Source organism: Lethenteron reissneri, chromosome 47 (genome assembly GCF_015708825.2).
Source record: "Lethenteron reissneri isolate LAM-NWPU_2019-01 chromosome 47, ASM1570882v1, whole genome shotgun sequence".
In the NCBI taxonomy this organism is placed as follows: domain Eukaryota; kingdom Metazoa; phylum Chordata; class Hyperoartia; order Petromyzontiformes; family Petromyzontidae; genus Lethenteron; species Lethenteron reissneri.
Window position 1 is genome coordinate 7,055,801 of NC_083825.1, and position 24,268 is coordinate 7,080,068.

Genomic DNA, 24,268 nt, shown 5'->3' on the forward strand with positions numbered 1-24,268 from the left:
TAAACCCACAAGGCAGAGAGGGCCCCTCTGCTTCCTGTGCCACGGCTTTCGTTACCTTTTGACAGACAGAAGCGACTTTGAAAGCAGCGCGGACTGTGTGGTTTAATCTCGGGGTGAAAAGACAAATCGAGAAGTTGATTTTTTTTATCTTTATCGCAGGTGAGAGAGGCGACGTCATTGTTTGTGTTGGTTGTGTGTGTGATCGCGCGAGTGTGTTTTTTAATAATTAATATTTAATCGTTCGGCGCATGTTACATGCTTGTGTTGCGTGCATGTCTTGCACGGAATGTTTATCTATTTATTTAAATGAATTGCGTTGATTAATTTCCCTATGTTATTGAGTTTTTGTCGGGAGGGGTGGGGAGCGGTGGCGCAGTGGTTAGCTCGTTCCTCCGCTCGTGGGAGTTCCATTGCAAGCCACGCGGCTCACATCAGTGGCGATTGATCTCCTGTCACCCACCACCCCCTACTTGACCAACATACTCGGACTATGATCGATCTGGCGTGGTGGGAAAGACCTTCAACTAGCAGTGGAGTAACAACGAAAAGGCTTTAAAATAATCGCAGTATTTACTGACACAAGACGTGTCCGCACAAAATGGAGACGTTTGTTACGATTGTGTTTGGATTATGGCCAGCAGGGGTTTAGTTGATGCTGTGCTCGGTGTTTAGTGATGTATTTATTGTGTTTTTTTTGTCTCGAGGTGTACCTAGCCTGGCACACGCACCGCGGTGACGTCACCCCTCCCCCCCTTAGTGGCGAACAGCTGGGTTTTATTTAAATTATATTTTATAGGTGTTCGCTAACAGCCACTATCGTTACATATTAACCTGTGTCCTTTTATTGTCTCGTCTTAGATCAATCATCGACAACAGCCTCAGCCTCTAACATGGCAGTAAGTCCAGGCAAACCCAGCATCTCGAGGTCTACATGTTGATCTGTTAGGGGGGCACAAAGAGCTTTATAGGTCATCAGATTTCTCCAGTGTAAATACAGATTCTGGGATGAGAGATGATTTCCACAAAGGCGAATTATTTTGTACCGTATTCTCCCGATTATAACACGGAGTGGTGCCTGGTGATTTGTCACAGATGTGGTCACACAGCTGCCGAATTATATAAGACGAACCCACAGTCAATGTTTTAATAAATATGTGATGACGAACCACAAACTATTACTTTTACACATTCTCCATTCTGCCCGATGACCAAATCACCTGGAATGTATCGGATCTCGGAAGCCAAGCACTACGTTTCAGACCTCTTGTGTTGCGATCTTAACGTGATATTTTTAAATTTTTATTCACTTTCTTTTTATTACTTTATCGTCATTATTTTTTCCTATCTACGTGATTTTCCCGATAGAACCATTGAATGTGAATTCCTGCAGTCACGAAAGTTTACAGTCAAACTTTTATGGACTCACTGTTGCACCTCATTCATCGGGCTTCACGGGCTCAAAGCACCTTAAAGCAACGACGATGATAAACCAGTTGGACAAGTCAAACCTGTTAATTCATAAACAACTAGCTGTACTACCCGGCTTCGCCCGGGACTTGTATCCACCACGGCCGGCCGCCTTTGTCTCCCCAGTGGCGATGTTAATACGCCACACCAGTTACTCGTTTGAGGCAGAGTCGACCTAGGGGAGGTTCAAATAATCGTCACCGGTGGTGGCCGTGAGCGGGAATCGAACTCGGTTCGCCGGGTTGGTAGCGCAGCGTAGCGTTAACCACTACACCCACCGCTCCTCACACACCACACACGCACAGACACACACAGACACACGCAGACACACACAGACAGACACACACACACAGACACACAGACAGCACGCTAACCACTACACTACCGCTCCCCACACACCACACACGCACACACACAGACACACACACAGACACACAGACACACACACACAGACACACACACACACAGACACAGGCACAGACACACACACACAGACACACACACAGACACACACACACAGACACAGGCAGCACGCTAAGCACTACACTACCGTTCCCCCTACACAACACACGCGCGCGCGTCCATAGGTACACATACACGCGCTTGCTGCAGACACACACATACACACACATACATACACGCAGACACACACATACACACAAACACACATACATACACACAAACACACATACATACACACAAACACATACACAGTGACATGCGTATTCCCATCGCGGGGCACGGGACGTGCCTCCCGGCAAATCCCTCGCAAGCGATCGTACACAGATGGACAGACAACTGAACAGTACGACGTTTGGCTGGTAATTGCATCCAGCATCAGCGAAAGGACGTACTCTGAAATGGGAATTGTTGTGGTTTTACGCTTGTACACACCGGTGGGCCAAAGCAGAGACTTATGAGTGTTTTATCAACGGGACACTTTTTGACTGATTGGCCGTGTGGGGTGGTGGAGGGTTACAACACATTAATAATTAAGGCGAGCGAAAGGCAATAAAGTTATTTTTGAAGAATGGTTGCGAAAGCGTACGTGTTACAAAAAGACTCACTTTACTTAAGAAGCAGGCTAATGTGTACATGATAGACTGTCAGTACAGCCACCCAGAAATATAACCAGGCTACACTGTACATTCTAGAGTGGCAGTACGCTCAGCCAGCTTAATGAGTATTTGTTGAGTGAACATTTAAACAAATCCATTATTGGCGCGTGTGGTTTAAACATAATTATACAGTAGTTTTTTCATGAGAAATGGTAATTGTTGTGGTTTTCCGCTTAAACACACCGGTGGGCTAAAGCAGTCAAGTCTTAGTCTTTTATGAACGTGACAATTTTGTGCAGATTGGGCGTGTCGGGTGGTGGATAAGGGTGACACCTTAATAAATAAGGCGATCTAAACGCAATAACGTTGTTTATGAATAATGTTTGCGAAAGCGTACGTGTTACAAATTGACTAACTTTACTTCCTAACCAGGCTAATGTGTACAGGATAGACTGGCAGTACACCCAGCCAGCTGAATAAGCAGGCAGCAGTCTACATAATAGACGGGCAGTACGCTAAAGCAGCTTAATGACTATTTGTACAAAGAACATTTAAAGAATCGATTATAATAACCAGGCTACAGTCTACATTATAGACTGCCAGTACACCCACTCAGCTTCATAAGCAGGCTAGAGTGTACATGATAGAGTGGCAGTACGCTGACAGAGCTTAATAAGCAGGCTACAGTGTACATAATAGACTGTCAGTACGCTCACCCAGCTTAATGAGTATTTGTACAGTGAACATTAAAGTAATCGATTGTTGGCGCGTTGGGTTTAAAAGTAATATTAATAGCACACATTGTGGTGGGGGTGTAGTGAAGAGTAGGAAAAACTTTTATGAATTTACCTCAGAGTGGCGTGGTGGGTGTCGGGGCCTAGTAGCGTGCAAAGCCTGCGGCCTCGCCTAAAATTGTCGACTTGGAAGAGGCAGGGTACGGGTGGCGTTCCTCCCCCCCTAGCGCTCCAACAACACTGTGTAATGGCTATTATTTAATTAAATACGGAGCTTATGAAAGTGGCGAAGGCGTGGCTAGCGGTTGGCAGGGGCAACCGCCGTCCAATGAAACTGCAGCCCTTGGCGAAGGCGTCGCTAGCCGTTGCCAGGTCCAATGAAAGCGGCGAAGGCGTCGCTAGCCGTTGCCAGGGGCAACCGCCGTCCAATGAAAGTGCGTATGTTCCGGAGACACACAGACAGACAGATTCACGATTTTATATATATAGAAAGATATACAGAATGCAGTGACCACCGATACATGTTACAGCCTTTCACTGAATGGGGTGGCTGTTACATGGGGTTGGTTGACCAGTGCATGCAGCATGCCTCTTGCCAATGATGTTAGCCATGCTCAGGTATCGAACTGGGCCCTCTAAGTTCATAGGCCAGTGCACTAACTCACTCTTAATTGCATATCTACCTAAATTTAGATTTAAAGCTTTCGTGACTGCAGGGATTCATATTCTTGGTTCTTTCGGTAAAGTCACGTAGAAGGGAAATAATGAAATCATAAAATTCTCACGACGTTTAGATTGCACTACAAGCAATCATCATCAGGTGTGAAAACCACAGCAAGAATTTTTTGTTCAAATTTGTTGAGAATTGTATTGTTTTTTTTATTATTTCCCTTCTGTGTGACTTTACCGAAAGAACCAAGAATACATATCTACCTGTTGGTATTAACCATTGCATGTTAACTATACTTTTCCTGGGCTCATTATGACATGTCCGTCTTAATTTGCACATTACCTTCTTGAGTAGTCCACTAATTCAGCAGGTTATGTTTTTAATGCAGCCAATTATTTTATAGCTTTGTATTGTGAATACAGTGGATTTGAAAATGCGGTGACAGTACCATATATCATTAAACATAACTCAACACATCTTATAATAATAGTTTTTTTTACCCTATTTTCTGGCAACAAAACTGACACCTTTTTACGAGGAATCATGTTTACATTAACCACAATACCTGCGGTCAGAATGCAAACAAAAAACAGCACTCTGATAATGTATACATTGTCCTTGAAATTGATTGGTCCACACCAGAGACAGCTTTTCTTAGAGCCCAGTCTCATATGGTGTTCGACCAGATGACGCCAAAAGGTGTACCCACTCACAACAACAGCATTTACTAAATAATTGGTATCGCATTTTAAAATCTGGCATGCTCGCTGCGTGGTATATGGGAAGGTATCGGTTCCCGTTTGTTGACCCGTTTCTAACTCGACCGTCTGATGGGCAGCAGCAAGGGCTGTTCTCTCCTCCTCTTGTCATCCTTTCTTCATCTCTTTGCTCTGCTGCCCTTTGCTGGCTTAGATCAGAACGAGATTCTCCTCCGAATCCACGCACTTGCACTGCACACGGTGGCGATATAGACCAGTGTGTGTGTCCTGGTTCTGTTTTCTCGATGTTGGCTTTGTTGCGAATTCCAAGTGAAATAACAAATAGCTATCCTGTTGGCAAAGCAAAGGCCTAGATTTTTTCAAGTAACTAGCTTATCCAGTAAAGTTTTCCTGGATGAATAATTACAAATCTGCTGTATATCGTGAAACAAAATATCTGGTGATTCTGCTGCTGCGTTATCAGTGGTGCATAGCTAACAAATAGAGTGATCTTGGTACGTTAGTCAATAACACCAAGGCCTTGATAGGAAATCGAATAGGTGACGTTACACATAATGGCCAATTGCATCTTGAATTCTTAAATACAATACCGGATGAGTTACTTGAAGCAAGCTCATCGGTCAATTTAGGTGCTTCTCCCACAATATTAAATATATTTTAAAAGTCCGTGAAATTACTGCCCATTTTAAATACTGTAGTCATGTCCCATTGCATTGGCATCGGGTTAGGTTTGGCAGTACAGTAAATCTTCTCAACACAGTTGTTTATGATTTAAAAATAGAATATTAACACAAACCTGGACAGACCATATGCTGAGGGGTAACAAGTGGATTTTGATCATTATCCCTGAGTTGAGGCTAATTTTGTAAAATTATGGAATGGCTTTGAAATCAAATATCCTTGGCGTATACGTTTCCTATTTTCTTTTGACCTTAAAGTTGCTCTCTTAAGTTATACTACATTAAAACGTAAATATACATAACTCCATTCTATCTCTCCACATATCAACACAAATATGTTTTAGTCCATCCGTCTGTTGGCTTTCACCAGACCCTTACTATCAAGAAGCGTCAATTCAAGCAAGCGAACTCAGGACCGGTTTGACCTCTTGGGTTTCGTCAGCAGAGTCTGCCGTGTTGAACAAATGCTGCTGGATTATTAGATGTTATTGGGTAAAAGTACTTCCGTTTAAAATATGGGAATCCATTGAATGCATTCACCTTCGGAAATTATGTGCTGCCATGGTCAAACCATAAATAGTTAATGAGTTACCCATGGTCATGAGTTAACAACGCTGCTCCAAGGCAACGCTAATGAGTTTGTGTCCAGTCACATGGGTTGTTACGGCACGGGCTGATCAAATATTTTGTGAGTGGTAAATACAAGCTGGTGTGCCATTAGGCAATTTGATCTGGTGAGCAGTGGTGCCGGTGTTCCGAGTGATAAAATAGGGTTCACAGAACACTGTAATTGAGGTGACCATGCACCTGGCTCCGTTTACCGTAACACTGGACCTCGTGAGTGCGATGCAGTCAAATTGCATTTTCTGGCTTTTTGCGTTTTCTTAGCACCGCAACCGCATGGTGGTTGCAAGCGACAGTTTTGTGCAATATTCAACCACGTGTTCCTCTTTTATTTGCTATACTGTAACTAAATTTACATCGTAACTGTGTGCGCTTTGCATCTGCTGTTAATGTTTGTGGAGTTGGCTTCTTTTGCGGGTTTTCTTGTGCCACACATTCCAGGCGATTAGCCAGAATAAGCTTTTGCCGGCGGGCGGAGGATTTATGCCAGGACATAGATTATGCAATTTTGTTGTTATTACTTTAATAATCAATGGGTCACGAGTCTCGAGCGATGGAGCAAGAGAGAAGCAGCTGATATTTAGAGCCCAGCGTCTGGAAAAGCCAGGAATGAGTGTGGATTTACTACTTTTACTATTCCTTCATTTCACAAGCACGGTTAATCCACTACCCGACTAATCTCATAGACACTCAAGGTTAACTGTACAGTATATCATTTGTTAATATTATACAAGGTAATCCAGGTAAATAATATCCAACGAGCGAATGAGCCCCCTTTGCTTTGCACTGAATAGGTGATGTGAATCTTATGTCATCAAAGTGATAGCAACCATCGATTACAGAGAAGGGAAGTGTTCATTCATGTGATGCACGTGTATTGAGATGGCTGGGAAGTCGTGAGGACTATTTGTTAGTTTGTCTATAATTTATACCCCTATTTAAATTACCATCCCTATTTCTGGTTAGGCATGACCTTGTATATGAGTCCCCGTAGTACGTGGCTGGTCATGTGCTGCTTGCTGATGAGCCTCGGGAGAGCAAAACTCATCTGTCACCGAGTTTATAACGAGCTATTTTAAATTTAAATCGGGAAACATTGTTTGGCTCTGCTCTGAAGAAGGGCTGTTGTTTGTACGTTGAACTTCTTTCGCACCGTGCCAATCGGAGGTGCCTGAAACGTCGGCATATTACATGTGAAGATTAGTAGGGAGGCTTTGAAATAAAATGTAGTTTTCTCTCATTTATCCCTATTTAGTGGGGTGTCTATAAATGGAACCACCCTATATAAGTCATTTGGTGCTGCTGCGTTGTTAGTGGTGCACAATTAACAAACATAAACCCCAACACATTTGTCAATAACACTGGCCTTAAAAGGGGAAAATATACAATGGGTGACGTTTCGGTCATTGGCCCTTCGTCATCGCACATAATGGGATTTTTTGCACATTTTTGTACGCAGCATAAACGAATGGTGCTTTTTCTGGAACATTTATTGTTTTTGTAGGGGATGTTTAAATTTGCGTACAGTAAATTTTTATGTATCTTGTAATTTTATTGTTTGTTGCGGTTGCACCCGAATCAAGAGCCGAATGGCTCGCAGGGTTATTCCAAATAAATTAAACTGAAAACTGAAGGGTGGATAATCCAGAATGATTTGGAGACGGAACTTTACGTCGTAGAGCCGGATGAGAATAAAGTATAAAAAATGTTTTCCCGGTGACCGTTTTTTAACCTGACGAATGCGCCCAGTTTTCATAAATAACGGTAGAAAGGTACATTCAGCGGTGCCTTTCTGAGCTGTGTTCACGGTGTGGCGATCAGGCAAGGGGCACTGTGCGCGAGGCGTCTGGCTTCAATGCCCTGCAAGACGCGGAAAAGCTTCGCAAGGCCATGAAGGGCATTGGTAAGTAACTCCACGCCTTGCACACTTCAGTGTTATGCTTGTCGCAAGGTGGAAGAGGAGGGTGCACTCATTTCAGCCAGCGTTTTGGAGAAGAGATTGGTGGCTGGTAGAGTACATCTACAAGTGGATGTACGTGTGTTATGATAGGCTCACACTGATGACATCACCTCGACTGTATTTAAGGCTGAAACAGAAAGACTTCTTCACAATTCTGGCTAATCGCCTGATGAAGCAAGTTGTTGTAATCACCAGCAACACGTTGTACTCGAATCGTAAATGTAGTGGCTTTACTCTCCAACACACCAGTGGGCTGAAGTAATGAATAATTGGCACGTTTTGTTTACGTAACAAACCTTACTAACTAGACTTTTGCCCCTCCTAGGACGGAAGCTGTAATATTTACGATAAAAATTGAGCAGAGTATAATTGTATCTTGTGTAAATTTAATGGCAGTGATGCTTGCACGAAAGTACGTCATCAAACACGACACTGCACTTAACTGCAGTACTGTATTAATGGCAGTGATGCTTGCACAAACTATGTCATAAAACACCTCACTTAATGTCACTGTAGCACTGTATTTAACTGACCTTCAATTAGCCTTTTGCCCGTCCGAGGACGGAAGCTGTACTATTAAAGATGTACATTTACGTTTTCTTGTGTGATTGTACATTTTTTTAGAAAATTGTTGCACGTAAATACATTTTTCTTAACTTAAAAAATGAAACCTCGGTATACGATATTTTGTGTGAATCTCTTGTACTGTATTAATGGCAGTGATTATTGCACAAAACTACGTCATTAAACACCTCACTTCATGTCACTGTAGCACTGCATTTAACTCACCTCCAATTAGTTCTAAATCACTGCTCTGATACTTTATTTTCTCCTGATTTTGCTTGCTGAGGTTTGTAATTAATTTGAATTCGATACAATGTCTAGAAAATCACAGAGCAATGTCTATTTTATCATAATTTAGAAGCAAAAATTAGACTTACCTTTTTATTTCAAATGCTGAAGAAATAAATAAAGACACCAAATACACTTTGTTGCTGCGTATAATTATTTATTTGATTAATTTTAAATAAAGAGACGTCAAATTGAAAGCGGATTTTGCTGCACTGCCCTCTGATGCCAACCACATAGCCCTGAGAGGAGGATTATAAAGTGCTCGGTAAATGTAAGCAGAGCTAGTATGTTGCTGACCTACATGTATCGATGATTTTTGTTCGTTATCCCAACTTTGCTTCAGATTTTCTCAGGAAATATTGTATCCTCTCACGTGCAAGAAGCTCGTTGATTAATTTACAAAACATCTCCAGCTCATGTTTGGGTGTTTGTCTCCTTAATATGGTCCTAAAGATTCTCTGGGCAAATTAACTTTTCAGTCGTTCCATCCCCGGGACCCTTTGATCAGCGCCAACATGGTTGCTTCGCTAGGAATTTGACTGAGTGATTGGTTTTATTTTTAACCAAATGAAAGCGTTGACTTAAAACATTTCGAACAGGGTTGCTGCTCTGTGTTTATTTGGCAAGCGGAGGTCGTTGTAATGTGACACCAGTGGCTGTGGGGAAGTCTACAAGTGGGACATCTGTGTTGCTGCTAGGAAGGGCAGCGGTAGTGTTGCAAGCTGTGGTTGGCAGAGTGATGACAGATGTGGCAGCAGCCAGTGGGTTGAATTGAGCAAGGGCTGTGTTCTGTTTCAAAAGTATTTTGTGTACCGTAGTTGTACACGCATGGACATGGCATATACTTGAAGCCCACTGGCCATAGGGAGTTTCTAATATCGGCATTTTGCAGTTTTGCTGTATAGCTGTGTACAGCTCTGTGTGTTGTTTGTTTGTTTGGCACGATGCCCAATGATTTGCTGCACTTGCTGGGAGCTTCTGCAGGAACTGAATTCAGGATCTGACAGTGGCAGACTTCTTCATTTGTAATCTTCCCTAATGCCCATGTCACATTGCAACACCCTCCTTGGCAAATAGAGATAACGTTACTAGATGTTTCAAGTAAATGTTTTCAGCTGATTTAAAAAAAAGTTAAAATCTAAATCGTGAATTTATGATTCGGTATAGGAGATGAATTCCAGTCCTGGAGAAGTTCCCGGCATGTGTCGCGAAACGTCGGACATCAGGGAGAACAACACGCAGCACAACTCGAAAATGCATCAGAGAGTCATACAGCACAACCCTGAACCTCCACAGTAGAACCCCTCCTTAATGTCCAGCGTGATTCATGGCATTTGCACGTGTGTGTGTGTGTGTGTATATAAATACACACAAGACTGTTACGTGTGAAGGTGTGTCCTGCACAGAGTGATCATGCCTCCAGGCTCAGGGACTCCCATGAGAATCTCGTCTCAGCAACGAGTCCAACTGGATATACAGCCAGGAATGGACGTGGTTACCCACATAGTTTGCTAGTGAGTGGATGGAAATGTGGCCAAAATAATCAATTACCACGACTAATGGGATTCTAACTTGAGCTGCCAGATATGAGTGTATCTGTTTAATCCATGAAATGAAATAACAACAACCAGATCATGGGCAATTCATGCTATTTAGGCACATAACAATGCATCGATTGATTTAAAATGAATGAAGACAAGGCATCGGATCGCATGTGTCTATATATTTGTGTTGTTTGACCGTACTTCACCAGCATGGTGGTTTATGGTCAAACAACTCCCATGACCGACATGGCATTGGGAGACTTGCATTCTTGGGGGGATGACGGAGGGCTGTGATGGTGGAGCCTGTGCTCTATTTACTGCATGCCCGTTGCGAGCTTGTTTCTTGAGAGCGTTAATCGCGATGGATGCTCTCTGTGTGCGTGTGAGCGCAGGCACGGACGAGCAGGCCGTTATCGACGTGCTGGCCTGTCGCAGCAACGCTCAGCGCCAGCAGATCGCCCTCAACTTCAAGTCGGCGTATGGGAAGGTGCATACCCCCCCCCACCTCCTTTAGTCCTCAACCGGGAGACAACCTCTATCCCTTCCCAGATTTTCTTGAATTTTACTTCTTCATTTCACTCATTCCTTCTATCTTCTTGGTTCTTTCGGTAAAGTCACGTAGAATTTAAATAATAAAATAATAAAAATAAAACATAATAAAACAATTCTCACGACGTTTCGGCCACAACGCAAGTAGCCGTCCTCAGGTGGCCACAACGCTATTTGCGTTGTGGCCGAAACGTCGTGAGAATTATTTTATTATGTTTTATTTTTATTATTGTATTATTTCAAATCTACGTGACTTTACCGAAAGAACCAAGAAGATGAATCCCTGCAGTCACGAAAGCTTTAAATCGAAATCATTCCTTCTATTTAAACTAAAACTATTGAAACCATTTTTTTATTTTACTAGGTAAGGCCCACTGAGCTACAAAGCTCTTTCTCAGAAGCGACCTGGTCACAAGTGATATCTCTACGAAGTGGCCTGTCGTGTGGAAATTTATAGCAGCCAAATACTCTTAAACGCATGTTTCTAAAGTTGTCAAGCAGCATCTCAATTGTTATGCCCCTTAGCCGCTTGCCCATCGTCCTTCCAGAACTTACTTTTGGGCTCTCTTATAAAATCCTTCCTTCCAGAACGTCATTCATCAAGCAGTCGCCTCTAAGCATTTTCCTAATTCACATCTAATATCCAATGACGCATTGTTATAATGAGGCTTGTCTCAACCTTAACCTGATCTAGGACTTCTGTTCTTTTTCGCTACACCCACATCTCAAGACTCTCCACTCTTCTTACGTCACACACCACATGGGTTTACATAGAAATACATTAAGGGATTGCATTGTCATTGGTTGCACAAGCACATCTCAAGAAAGATTTGCCGTGTTTGTCATGATCGCCACCTTACAACAGAAAACCTTTCAAACCCACATTTTTCCAGCGTGGTGAAGTATGGTCAAACAACCCTTATGACCTTCATTGCGTGGGGGGGTCCTTCATCAAACAGTGGATTCATAAATGGCTACAATTAATTAATGGTACGCGCAGCCCTGCTTTCTTATGCCACTGCTGGCAGAAGGGCCTTCACTGGAGGGTATTTGGCCTACTCTTCCACACTGGCCAGACATGTTGGAAGAGCTGGGAGTGCCCACACCCTGCCCCACCGCACACAACCTGCCCGCTATACGAACGGTGATGTACCCATTTACACTGCTGAGTGGACAGCGGTGGGGTGGGCGATCGTTAAGGAGCAAGCCCAATGACCTCTGGATCGTACTTCCAGCGAAGTCACTGTTACACCACGGCAGCATCCCCGCTTGTTATTGAACTGTTCAGTCTCAAATCGACTGGACAGGGTCGGTGTGGTCGCATTGACAGGTGGGCGATGTCAGACGTTGGCCTCGCCCAGTTTGGCGTCGGAAACTTTGCCTCCCTTCGCCATCACGAGCTTCAATTTGTGCAATGCGCGACGTGTAGACACCGCCACTCACCCGCACCTCCCGGGTCCCCTCCGCAGGACTTGACCGACGAACTCAAGTCCGAGCTGTCTGGAAAGTTCGAGACGGTCATCCTGGGTCTGCTCATGCCGCCCATCAAGTACGACGTGACTCAGCTGAGAGAAGCCATCCAGGTATGGGTGCGGGGGTGCGACTGGGCGACCCCAGAGGCTGGGGTTGGTGGGTCGTGCAGAGGTTGTGCCGGGCCGATGAACATGGTACAGACTTAATATAGGGGTTTTTTTATGGGATAGATCATGTAGATATAGAAAGTCCTATTTCAGGAAGACTTCACAATTCTGGCTATCGCCTGATGAAGCTAGTTGTTGTAATCGCCAGGGAAACGTCGTACTCGAATTGTGAATGTTGTGGATTTACTCTCCCAACACACCGGTGTGCTGAAGTAGTAACTAATTGACACTTTTTATTTACGTGACAAACCTTACTAATTGGCTGTGCCGCGTGGTGGCAGGTTTAACGGCACGCTTATATTTATGCGATTTAACCCAAAAAAAACTTTATGGAATATATTGGTCGCGAAAGCCTACGTGTTCAATAGTTAAGACTCCAGTCAACCCTCTACTTTTACAGCTGGGACGATTAGTCGGCTTATTATTCTAGGCCAGGGGTTGGCAACCTACGGCTCCGGAGCCGCATGCGGCTCTTTACGGGCTGCTTCTTGACGATATGTACGTATGTACAGTATGTACTCAGATGCATTGCGGCTCTTGAAATACTGAATTTTGTACCGAATTGGAAAGAAATGGCTCTTCTTGTTATTTTGGTTGCCGCCCCCTGTTCTAGGCGATTACTTTTCTTGTGGTCTCTTATTCTTGACCGTCAAAAGTGGCAGTCCCTCCCCCGCGTCCTGCCCCTCCTGAAGGCGAGAAACCTCCTCCTACGAGCCCCGCCCAGCGTGACGCCGCCGATGACGACACTCAGTCCCGCCCATGACCTCTCATCCAGTGGCACACGTTTAATATTTTGGGAGATTTGTTTACCCTGAATCTGGCATTTGTGAGAACCGCCGGTTTTGGAGCTCGCGTCTGTTCATGTTTTCCACACTGTGGTCTGATGGCTGGCGCCAGGGCACGCAGTGTGAATGCCTGGAGCCATTCACCAACAATTTTTTAAGAATGGGCGCATCGCGGAAATCACACTAAACGCGTTCTCTGTTTTTAACATGCAGTTCTGTACAACTAGCTTGAGCTCCTTGTAAACAAACTGTTGGCAATGTAGTACTGTTGTTTCACTACAAAAGGAACCGAACACATTTTAATTTACAAAATGTAATAGATAATGTGTGTCGAAATAGATTGTTGGGGACTGTCTGTACTGGTGTTTTCTAAAACAGAAACACATTTTACCAACATTTTCTTAAATTAGGCACTGGGTTTAAAGTAAACTTTGTTCCTATGAAATTCCATTTTTCTTCTAATCAAGTTGATAGCAAAATTTCCAGATCAAATATGTAAATTAAAATTAACGAATCCTCATGCAAACAAGATAAAAAAAAATTGTCTTCTATATTTTTTTCAAAGAAATGCATTTCAAGTTTATTTTTGGTTTAACCAGGTGAGACAACAGCTGGTTTGGGGGTGATGCTGTGTCGCAGTGGTTCGCACACCCTTCGCTATGAACCCAGCGACCAGAGTTCGATTCCCGGCCACGGCTGACATCTGAACTTGTTCTGGCCCTTCCCGTCACCAACCCGCACTGCCCCACATGGAGTAGTATATTCTTTGGGTCTTTCGGTAAAGTCACGTAGATAGGTTCAAAGAAAATAACAAAAAACAAAAACTACAGCGTTTCGATCGCAACACAAGTGGTCGTCTTCAGGAAAAGGGGGGTTTAGCTTCCAAAGTCAAACTATTTATAAGGGTCTGAAATGGGCATCGCCCAAAAGTCGGCAGCCAATGTTAATGCAAGTGGTGGGCAGCCAATCCGACGGTGGTTGGTTTTCCACCAATCAAAGGGCTACCCGGATTTCCCATTACATGAAGACGACCGCTTATGTTGCGATCGAAACGTCGTAGTTTTTGTTTTTTTGTTATTTTCTTTGAACCTATCTACGCGACTTTACCGAAAGACCCAAAGAATATGAATTCCTGCAGTCACGAAAGCTTCAAGTCAAGATGGAGTAGTGTGGTTGAACCAACCCAATGACAAACACAGCTTAGGGATGCCTTCATCCAGCAGTGGAATGACATCAGGCTATGAATCGGGGAAATAGCCCTTCGTCATAGCGTAAAGAAGGGCCATTGCCTGAAATGTCACCTACCATTGAATTATTGACATCAAAGCAGGTTTCTTTGCATGTTTTGACACGTGAAGTATTGGAAATGACGGCAGGAACTTCTTGACGGGTAACACACTTTTATTAAATCTTGACGTGTCAGAATACAACGTGTGGTCTCTATTCTTTGGACTATACACTCCACTTAACTCGTGTAGACTCTATGCCTCTGGCTACACACAATACACTTGACTCGTGTAGACCCTATGCCTCTGGCTACACACAATACACTTGACTCGTGTAGACCCTATGCCTCTGGCTACACACCATGCATTCGGCTCGTGTAGACCCTATGCCTATGGCTACACACAATACACTCGCCTCACAGAGTCCCGGTCCCGTTAGGACAGCGGGACTAGGTACCGCAGGGCCCTATCTCTTCGATCCCCGTCTTCATTCTTCGCTGGTTACATACTGCCCTTACGCCTGTGTGCATCCCCTTTTATAGCCCCTGCTCACGAGAGACGGAGCTGATGCGGACGTCGACGTGAGCATCGCTCCTTAGTGAACCAATCACGACGCACTCTCTCTACGATCCGTTTTCCCCAGCGCGTGCTAACACTACTCCACCAATCACACCGCGCTGCCACCCGGTCACTCCCTCTCAGCGCGTCACCGGCCCACAGCCAATCATTACCCCGTAACCCACGACCCCGCGCTGACCCCTGATCCTCCACCGTCAGCGCGCGTCACCACATATACAGCCAATCATTACGCGCTGGCATACGATCCCTAATCCCAGCGCGTATCACCACTACACATGTACTGTGTGTGGTTAATGCAGACTTAATGCCTTGTTTTATTTTCAGAAAGGTTGAAGTCTATTCTTGTATTTTTTTCATCGCGATCCGTTTTTGTTAATTGTGTTTGTGCACCGCTGCCAACGCAGAATGACAAACAGTTGCTACAATCGATTTCCGAATCTACAAATCTTCCCGTGCCTGCCTTTCCCCCCATCCCACCTCTTCCTGGAACGATCGATCCAGGGTGCCGGCACGAATGAGCGATGCATCATCGAGATCATGGCATCGCGTGGAAACCGAGAGATCCTAGAGATCGTGAAGCTCTACAAAACCCGTGAGTGCCGACCTCGCGACCAGTCAGCACGCTAACACCATCGGCAGCAAAAACGTTGCTCGACAATAAAATACTTATCCACGACCCCTGACCAACCTCAATTGATCTGCAGAAACTATTCCCAGAAACTCTTATGAACAAACGGATTTGTATCATTGAGTGATTTCCCAGTAGTGCCAAATTCGCCCTATTGTGTGAGTCTTTTGTGCAGATAAGAGGAACCGAATCCATTTTGTTATCTACAAATAACCGCACGGATAACAGCTATTTCCTTGAATAATAGAATCTCCCGATAGTTCTACACAAATCACCGCGCACAAGGCTTAGTTACACTGTACACACAGAAACTTTTTAACCACTGAGTAAAAAGAATTCCACAGCAAAACCTGTGGTGCAGCCAAAACCAATTGATCATGAAAACAAACAGAACAAGTGTGCAACAATAATCAAGCACGGGGAAAAAAATCATCGCTCAGCAAAATAAATATTCTGTTCCTTTTGTAGTCTTTGAGCCGATGGAGGAAATGTTTGTAGTGTGTGTGTGTGTTCATGTGTACACTGCGTGCTATGGGGGAGCGATCGCGCAGCGACTTCTGCTAAGAAAAAGGCAACTTGAGTTCAATTGCCAACCACGGCTAACATCGATGGCAAGCATAATTAGAACTGGTCCTGGGTCGACCTGGCCTTAAATGAGTGTCTTCTGCAGTGTTTTAAGCATGAGCACTTGGGAGACAACAGTAGCAGTGCTGGCACACAAACACCTCCTCACCGCAGCGCATGCCTTCATCGGTGCCCGCTAACAGCACTCGCTCCCAACGGTCTTAGTGAGGATTGCACCGTGGGTGTTTATTTGCCGTCCTCTGTGTGCTCTGCGCAGAGTACCATCGCTCTCTGGAGGATGACCTCGTGTCGGATACTTCGGGATACTTTGAGCGAGTCCTCGTTTCATTGTCAACAGTAAGTGCACACCACGTGTACTCGGAGTGTTGCCCCCTCGTGCACGTATGGGTTTACTCCGGGCGCTGCGGTTTCCTCCCACTCATCTTCTTGGTTCTTTCGGTAAAGTCACGTAGAAGGGAAATAATAAAATAATAAAAATAAAACATAATTAAATAATTCTCACAACGTTTCGGCCAAAACGCAAGCAGCCGTCCTCAGGTGAAGAACAGGTCTGTCGGGAAGACAGACCTGTTTCCGACAGACCTGTTCTTCACATGGAGACGGCTGCTTGCGTTGTGGCCGAAACGTCGTGAGAATTGTATTTTATTATGTTTTATTTTATTATTTCCCTTCTACGTGACTTTACCGAAAGAACCAAGAAGATGAATCCCTGCAGTCACGAAAGCTTTAAATCGAAATTCCTCCCACTCATTAATTGACTGAAAACTTTTTAAAAGTAATGTAAAAAAAGCAATATAGGACACTCCTGAAAAAAAGTTCTAGGACTCTGGGCCAGTTTTCCTGGATAAATTAATACTTGTTAATAAGCCTTCAAGTATTTTTTTTATTTGATTACATATATTTACTCAGGAACGCCTCATTTGAGTTTGAAGAATATTTTATCGGGAGGGTCCTGATACGTTGTAACGTGGTCTGATCCAAATCCCATTCCTCGGTACCATATTTTCAAGATTATAAGGCACACTTTTTCCTGTCGTTTAAAGCAAAGTTGGGCATTCGTCTTATAATCCCATGTATGTGTGTGTGATTGACCATATTTGTTTGTTTATTGACACTGGGCACCAGTTTGGAGCGCATCCTCTATTAATCAGCGGTGGTGAGATGTTAACTACCTTGCCTGGTATACAGAAGGTCGTGGATTCGATCCCGACCCTGACGTCTGTACATTTGGAGTTTGCGTTTCTCTCTCTCCATGGTCGTGTGGATTTTCCCCCGGGTCCTCTGGTTTTTCCCTCCACATTTAGAATCGATATCACGTGTGTAAGGTATTTGGCCACTATAAATGTCCACACGATGATAAGCCACTTTGTTGAGCTATCATTTGTGGCCAGTTCGGTCCTGAAAAAGAGCTCGGTGGGCCTTACCTGATAAAATACTAAAATAGTTGAGTTCATAGTTTTGCTTAATCTGGAGATTCCATGAACGGTGACAAAGGATGTTCTCTTTCTCGGCTCGCCAAGGGCAACCGTGACGAGGGGACGTCCATTGACGACGCTCTTGTGAAGAAGGACGCGGAGGTGAGCGGTCCCGCACCGGCGCCAGGGCTTGATCTCTCAAGGTTTTTGTTGCAATGGAAGTGGCCGGGTGTCTCGGGGGTTCGCAGCGCAGCGCCCGCAGCGCCGAATCCCCTGGTTGGGGATACGAGTTTCAAGCCGCCTGTGGTTTCAGACCTTGTTACCGACGTTTTGCTTGTTTTTGCTAAACTGCATCTCTGCAAATTAACAATATCAGTTTGTATTTATTAGTGCAGTAGCAGACCATTTCTCAGCAGCAGCTCACGTGGGAGAGTTCTCTTCTCGTGCGGTTGAGAGGTCACTTGAAGGCGTCTCGGAAGTAGTTTTGTGATGTCTCCTTCTGCGAACCTTGCTCAAAAAATGGGGTGGACTGGTTTTGCGAGAGAACCAAACGGTAAACCTAGTCTCATGGCGCCACGTTGATATCACAGTCGGAGTAGAATTGTCGGAAAACACCTCTCTTTTCGATGCAAACAAGACCATCCCCCCCACCCTAACAGCTGCGTGTCACCCACCTTCTATATGTCCCCTACCACCACGGTGTCTGGTGCTCCGTGCGGCCTCCAGACGCTCTTCCAGGCCGGCGAGAAGAAGACCGGGACGGACGAGACTGCGTTCGTGATGATCCTGTGCAGCCGCAGTGTGCCCCACCTTCACAAAGGTCCGTCGCGCGCGGAGAGTGAGGCCCACTAACACTTAGTCCTGCTGCTTACAGACCAGGGGTGGGCCGCCCCACGGCCCACAGGCCAGGTAATGAGGCCCGTAAACTTCGATTTGTACCGCCCGCGACCACATGAGGGCTACCACTTTGAATCGGCCTGCACACGTGTATCTGTCGTTGCAAGCATCTTTGCTGCACTCATCGGGTACTAGAGGGGGCAATATTTTTGGCCCGACAACAACACTTTGTATCTAATGTTAGTGTGCTCGGTCACTTCCATGACTGAATGAGCCTTTTGTAGTGACTGAGGTGGGTGGGTGTGTTTTTAATGTGTGACCCGCCAAGGTTAAAGTCCAAATCGGCCCGCGGTAAAGAAAAAGAATACCACACCGCTATTATAGACTCAATGTAATTGCATGAAGATTATGTATACATATGATTGCTTTGTAATGCTCTTGACCATTGCAACTGGCTGCTTAACGGAGTTACTTTTTGCAAAAATTTTCAGAATGGAGCATGACCAGAGGTCGCAAACGGGTTTTGATTGCTTACCTACCGTACCCGGCCGCACCAGGGTCGCAAACGGGTACCCGTACCCGGCCGTACCCGTACCCTACCCGTACCCAGTCGGGTACGGGTAGGGTACGGGTATCGGGTACCTGATTGCGACCTCTGGGATGAAGCCATGTTGCAGGCGCGGGTGGGTTGATTCTAGGAACTTGAATTGTGAGAAGAGACAAGACGTTGGGAAATGAGTGACAAACGGTTACTCACCAGTGACTCACCGTCTACCCCTACCCGTACCCGGCCACACCAGAGTCGCAAACGGGTACCCGTACCCGGCCGGGTACGGGTAGCCGGGTATCAGGTACCCGGTTACGACTTCTGAGCATGACCCTGGTTCCCTGTATTCGGTATATTTCGTCTCCGGGTGTTGCCACTTGCTGGCAGCAGACGCATCATGTGCGTGATCCCAAACAAATCCTAAATTCGCTCGCGTGAAATATTGTAACTGGTTGAGAATAGATGGAGCCGGCTGTGAGAACTTTGATATACTAGGGCTGAGATGTACATGTAAAGCCCCGTTGACAATCTACTGCTGGGTGAGGGGTCTCCCCTGCACACAAGAAGGTGTCTGGTACGGAGCTGCAGAGATGAGATCGGCTCGTGTGCAGGGCCTGGGTGGATTTTTTGCATCGTGGGACCATGAGAGACACCGACTGCTTGGGGGGAGGCCTTCATCTAGCAGCGGATTCATCATGGCCGGTGATGATTATGATGAGTGATTTGATGATCATTACGATTAATCAACGGTGTTGTGATGTTGACGGGACAGTGTTTGAGGAATACCAGCGAATTTCCGGCAAGGACATTGAGCAGAGCATTAAGAGCGAGATGTCTGGTAGCGTGGAGGATGCGCTGCTGGCTGTGGGTAAGTCGCACCGTGCACACAGCACACTGTGCCATCTGTACGTGTCACACCACAAGACATCACAACGAGGTCAACAACACATATCCACACCAAGCTGCAACACCACAATGTTGTGCTTGCATAACACCTCTTTTGTACCACACCACATTATCCCAAACCACGTTGTGCTCTGCACCACACCATATCCAAGGCTCGCCATGCCATACCACATCATCTATGCCACGTCATATCATACCAACACCAACCAGCGCTGTCACTGAGGCTCTTCCTTCCACCCCACACACACGACGCCACACCGTCACACTGTATAGAATGCCCTGGTTTAACTTAACTTAACACTTTCCAACGAAGATTGATAACGTAAACACATGAGCTCTGTCTGTCCGTCCTCATGACTGTCATATGGAGGCAGGATGGCTCTGGTGAAATTGATCCAAAATGAATAATCAACGTTTTTGGGTTGATTATGAATAATTTTGGTCACGAAAGCCTACGTGTTAAACTGATCCAATATGAATGAAACTTTTGTGTAAAGTTCTGTTGCTATTAGGGACTTTCCCAATATAGAACGAACTCAATCGATCAAAGGCTTGTCTAAAATTTGAAGACAAAAACCAGAACTAAAAGGGCTCTCCTCTATTACCTGGCCTTACCGGCTGCGGAACGCCTTCCTGGCACAGCTGCTAAGCGAGCCCCGAGGCCTCACTCTGGCCTACAGACATACTACTTCCTGCATGCCTGGCGCTAAGCGCAACTGTTATAACTGCTGATTAAATACCTGCTAATGACAAACACATGTTGCAAAGTGTTCTATAATCCATGCATGCGCATGGTCTTGCTTCTCTTGTTGTTGTAGATGTGTCTCGTTGATGGGTTTGTTTGTCCCCACCACAGTGAAGTGCGTGAAAAACAAGCCTGCTTTCTTTGCCGAGAGCCTCTATAAATCTATGAAGGTGAGGAGTCCTCCACGCTGCCTTTCACTCCCTATCCTCGTGCACACAATCCATATACATTGTCCTTTGGTTTCAGTTTTATTTTCAGTTTCATTTATTTGGTAGAGCAAGTGCTGTTAGCGAGCACCTTTGACTATGTATGTCTGCTGAACTTCTGTCGCACCGTGTTTCAGTTTCATTTATTTGGTATAGCCCTGTGAGCCATTCGGCTCATGAATCGGGTGCAACCGCAACAAACAAAACCATGAACAAGGAACATCTTAAAGTGACTACGCGCAAACAGAAAAATCCAGGAAAACACAGCAAAGACTTACAGAAAAAGCACCGTACATCAACGCTGTGTGCAAAAATCCCAGTGGGATGCAAGTCAAACAATAACAACCATGAGACAATTTAGATTAAAGTTATCAGTCTGGTCTCTGCCAAAAATAATGTGGGATTTCCACGTTAACGCCAACCAACGTCCTAGCCATTCGAGTTGACTTTCTTGTCTTTTATCTTTTTCTTGTCTTTTTCCTTGCCTCTTAATTTTTAATCCTATCCCTTCATAATTGATGAGCAGTTTTATTTTAATTATTATTCAAGTAGTGCCACTTTGTTGATTTGCGCAACCGTTTCTGATGCAGGGCGCCGGCACGGATGACGCGACGCTAATGCGCATCATGGTGTCGCGCTGCGAGGTGGACATGCTGGACATCCGAGCCGAGTTCAAGCGCCTCTACGGGAAGTCTCTCTACTCTTTCATCAAGGTTCGCTTGAGCGAGGTGGTGCGTGTGGGAGGGGGGGGGGGGTGCGAGTGCGGGTGCTGCGAGGGGGACATAAAGGGGTGCGAGGAGGGGGTGCGATGATGTGCGAGAATGGGTGGCGAGTGGTTATCTGCCTCGCCTGATATACACGAGGTCGTGGGTTCGATCCCGACCCTGACACCTGTACATTTTACTTTTTACGCATTTCTCTCTCCCCCTGGTCGTATGGATTTTTATTCTGGGTCCCTCGTTTTTTCCCCCCGCACATTGAGTATTTGGCTGCTATACATTTCCACACGATATAAGCCACTTCGTTGCGCTATCATTGGTGGCCAGGTCGCCTCTGAAAAAGAGCTAATGCCTCGGTGAGCTTGACCTGGTAAAATAAAATAGTTGTTGCGTGCTGTGTGGAAGCCAAGTGCCGACTCGTAAAAACGCTTCCGAAGTTCGTCGGGAAATCGTTGAAACGATTCTATTGGTGAACTTGGCGGTTCCTTTTATTCACGCAGGGTGACTCATCGGGTGACTACAGGAAGGTGCTGCTGCAGCTGTGCGGAGGGGATGACTGAGCGTCACGACGCCAAACGACACGGGGAGTCAACTAGGGGACCAGGATTCGCGAGTGCCTTGTATTGTGCAACGTGTTGACATTACCGTGATGCTTACACGGTCACTGTTTAGCCATTAATTGCATTTGATTCGCAGTACTAAAATAATAGGGATGTAACAATTACACGTGTTGATGATTTTTTATGTTTGATTAACTGATAGATTACATTTTTCTAGCACCTACAGTGAGTTTCAATATTCGACATGTATTGAGAGCTTTAGAGTGTTTTCAATCAAATTGTCAACAATATTTAGACTACAGAGCATTGTTTAAGCATACGATATTCTACCATGTTCTACATTTCTCATTGTGCCATGGCAATGCTATCTTGGTTTGGCCTGTGCACGGTTTCCCCCACTCATTGATGATACTCGTCATTGACTGGGACTGGACTGAAGCTTTTCAGCCTGTGATGAAATGGTGTCAAGTCTATACAGTGTCAATGCAACATGTACAGATTCATCTCCTTCACCTGCGCAACATGGGGCGTACCTTTTGACATCTCATTGTCGTGTTACTCGGTGCTTATATTGTACGTTGCAACATTTCTTTCAACTGCTCTATTATACCCGCAAGAAAAAAACAGTAAAGTAAAATGATCGTTATGCCTTGGTCTATTAAATGATGTCAAGTGGAGACTATAACGTTTGCTGGAATTTGTTTGATAAACCACCCATGTTCATCCCCATAACCTTCGGAACACTGCAACCACCACATCGCACCACCCCCCACACAAACCCACCAAAAGCCCTAGTTTGTCCAGAATGGTTCCAGGTGCGTTGTTTGGCCCTGAATGGGGCCGTTTGTCGTGGCTTGTGTTGTTGCTCTGCATGATGGCATTTCGTCGTGATTTCTGACTTAACAGAGTGGGCTATATTCTTGGTTCTTTCGGTAAAGTCACGTAGAAGGGAAATTATAAAATAATACAAACATAAAACAATAAAAATTCTCACGACGTTTTGACTGCAACGCAAGCAATCATCAGGTGTGAAATCCACAGCAAGAAAATTTGGCGGTTTTTCATAACGTGGGCCATGTGAAGGCTGCTATCTTTCACTCCACCTTACCAAACATCCTAAGTTTGGCCAGAATGCTAGCCTTTCACGACCACCTGAAAAAGGTAGCTGCCAGGACCAAACGGGTGAACCTGGTCCAGAAAGTGGCAATCACAAGATGGGGAGCATCAGCACCCTCAAGTTTAAAGTTTCATTTATTAGGTATAGCCCTGTGAGCCATTCGGCTCTTGCATCGGGTGCAACCGCAAAAAACAAAAACATGAACAAGAAAACATCTTAAAGTGACTGTGCAAAAATAAAATCCAAGAAAAGACAGCAAAATATTGCAGAAAAAGCACCGTACACCAACCCTGCAAAAATCCCAGTGGGATGCAAGTCAAACAACCACAAGACAACTTAGATTAAGGCCATCAGTCTAACTCTGTACTACAACAAACAAACATGTGCTGCGGACATCAGCGATGGTCCATGTGTCCTCTGGAGCCGAGTACTGTGCACCGGTATGGACCAGAAGTAGTCGCCATTCGACTTGTTGATGTCCAACTGAACACTGCAATGTGGCGTATCACTGGAACCCTCAAGTCGACTGGCTGCCTGTGCTGTTACAAATCTCTGTTGACCCATTCGCCACATCGCTGCAACCCTCTGAGAAGTCGTGTAAATCCAGAAAAAGGGTCTCGTTCTCATTCACCAGGACCTCAATAACGTCATTCGAACATCACTTGAAGTCGCGCAAGACCTATGCACTTAACCTTCAAAAATGCGAGTTGAACCCCAATGAAGTTTGGAGAGCTGAGTGGAGTTAATAAGTAATATTAAAAACAAACGTTTTAAAACACGCTTTTATGAAATGTAATAATGGCAGAACTCCACGACTCCAGGAAGTGGTCCCGAAGCTTGCCATAACGTAAGGGACCATGGCCAATTACAGCCAATGTCAGTTGAGCGTGGACAATTAGACCCAAGCCGAAACATA

At 45.1% G+C, this 24,268-nt stretch overlaps 1 protein-coding gene across 1 annotated transcript; it reads left to right on the forward strand.

Moving 5' to 3' along the window:
- On the forward strand, nt 1–22,912 carry LOC133354328 (annexin A4-like). The gene is made up of 13 exons (XM_061571071.1): nt 1–159; nt 859–896; nt 7,774–7,855; nt 10,701–10,795; nt 12,327–12,440; nt 15,589–15,679; nt 16,557–16,636; nt 17,821–17,877; nt 18,442–18,535; nt 19,872–19,967; nt 20,862–20,920; nt 21,547–21,669; nt 22,176–22,912. The coding sequence occupies exons 2-13, from the start codon at nt 891–893 to the stop codon at nt 22,233–22,235; spliced, it is 957 nt and encodes a 318-aa protein (XP_061427055.1). The 5' UTR covers nt 1–159; nt 859–890; the 3' UTR covers nt 22,236–22,912.
- The last annotated feature ends 1,356 nt before the right edge of the window (nt 22,913–24,268 follow it).

Excerpts from the sequence above, each read along its gene's own strand:
- LOC133354328 (XM_061571071.1), top strand. Across the intron at positions 7,856-10,700 it reads CAAGGCCATGAAGGGCATTG|GCACGGACGAGCAGGCCGTT; the intron begins GTAAGTAACTCC and ends GTGTGAGCGCAG. Across the intron at positions 17,878-18,441 it reads TTGTGAAGAAGGACGCGGAG|ACGCTCTTCCAGGCCGGCGA; the intron begins GTGAGCGGTCCC and ends TGCGGCCTCCAG.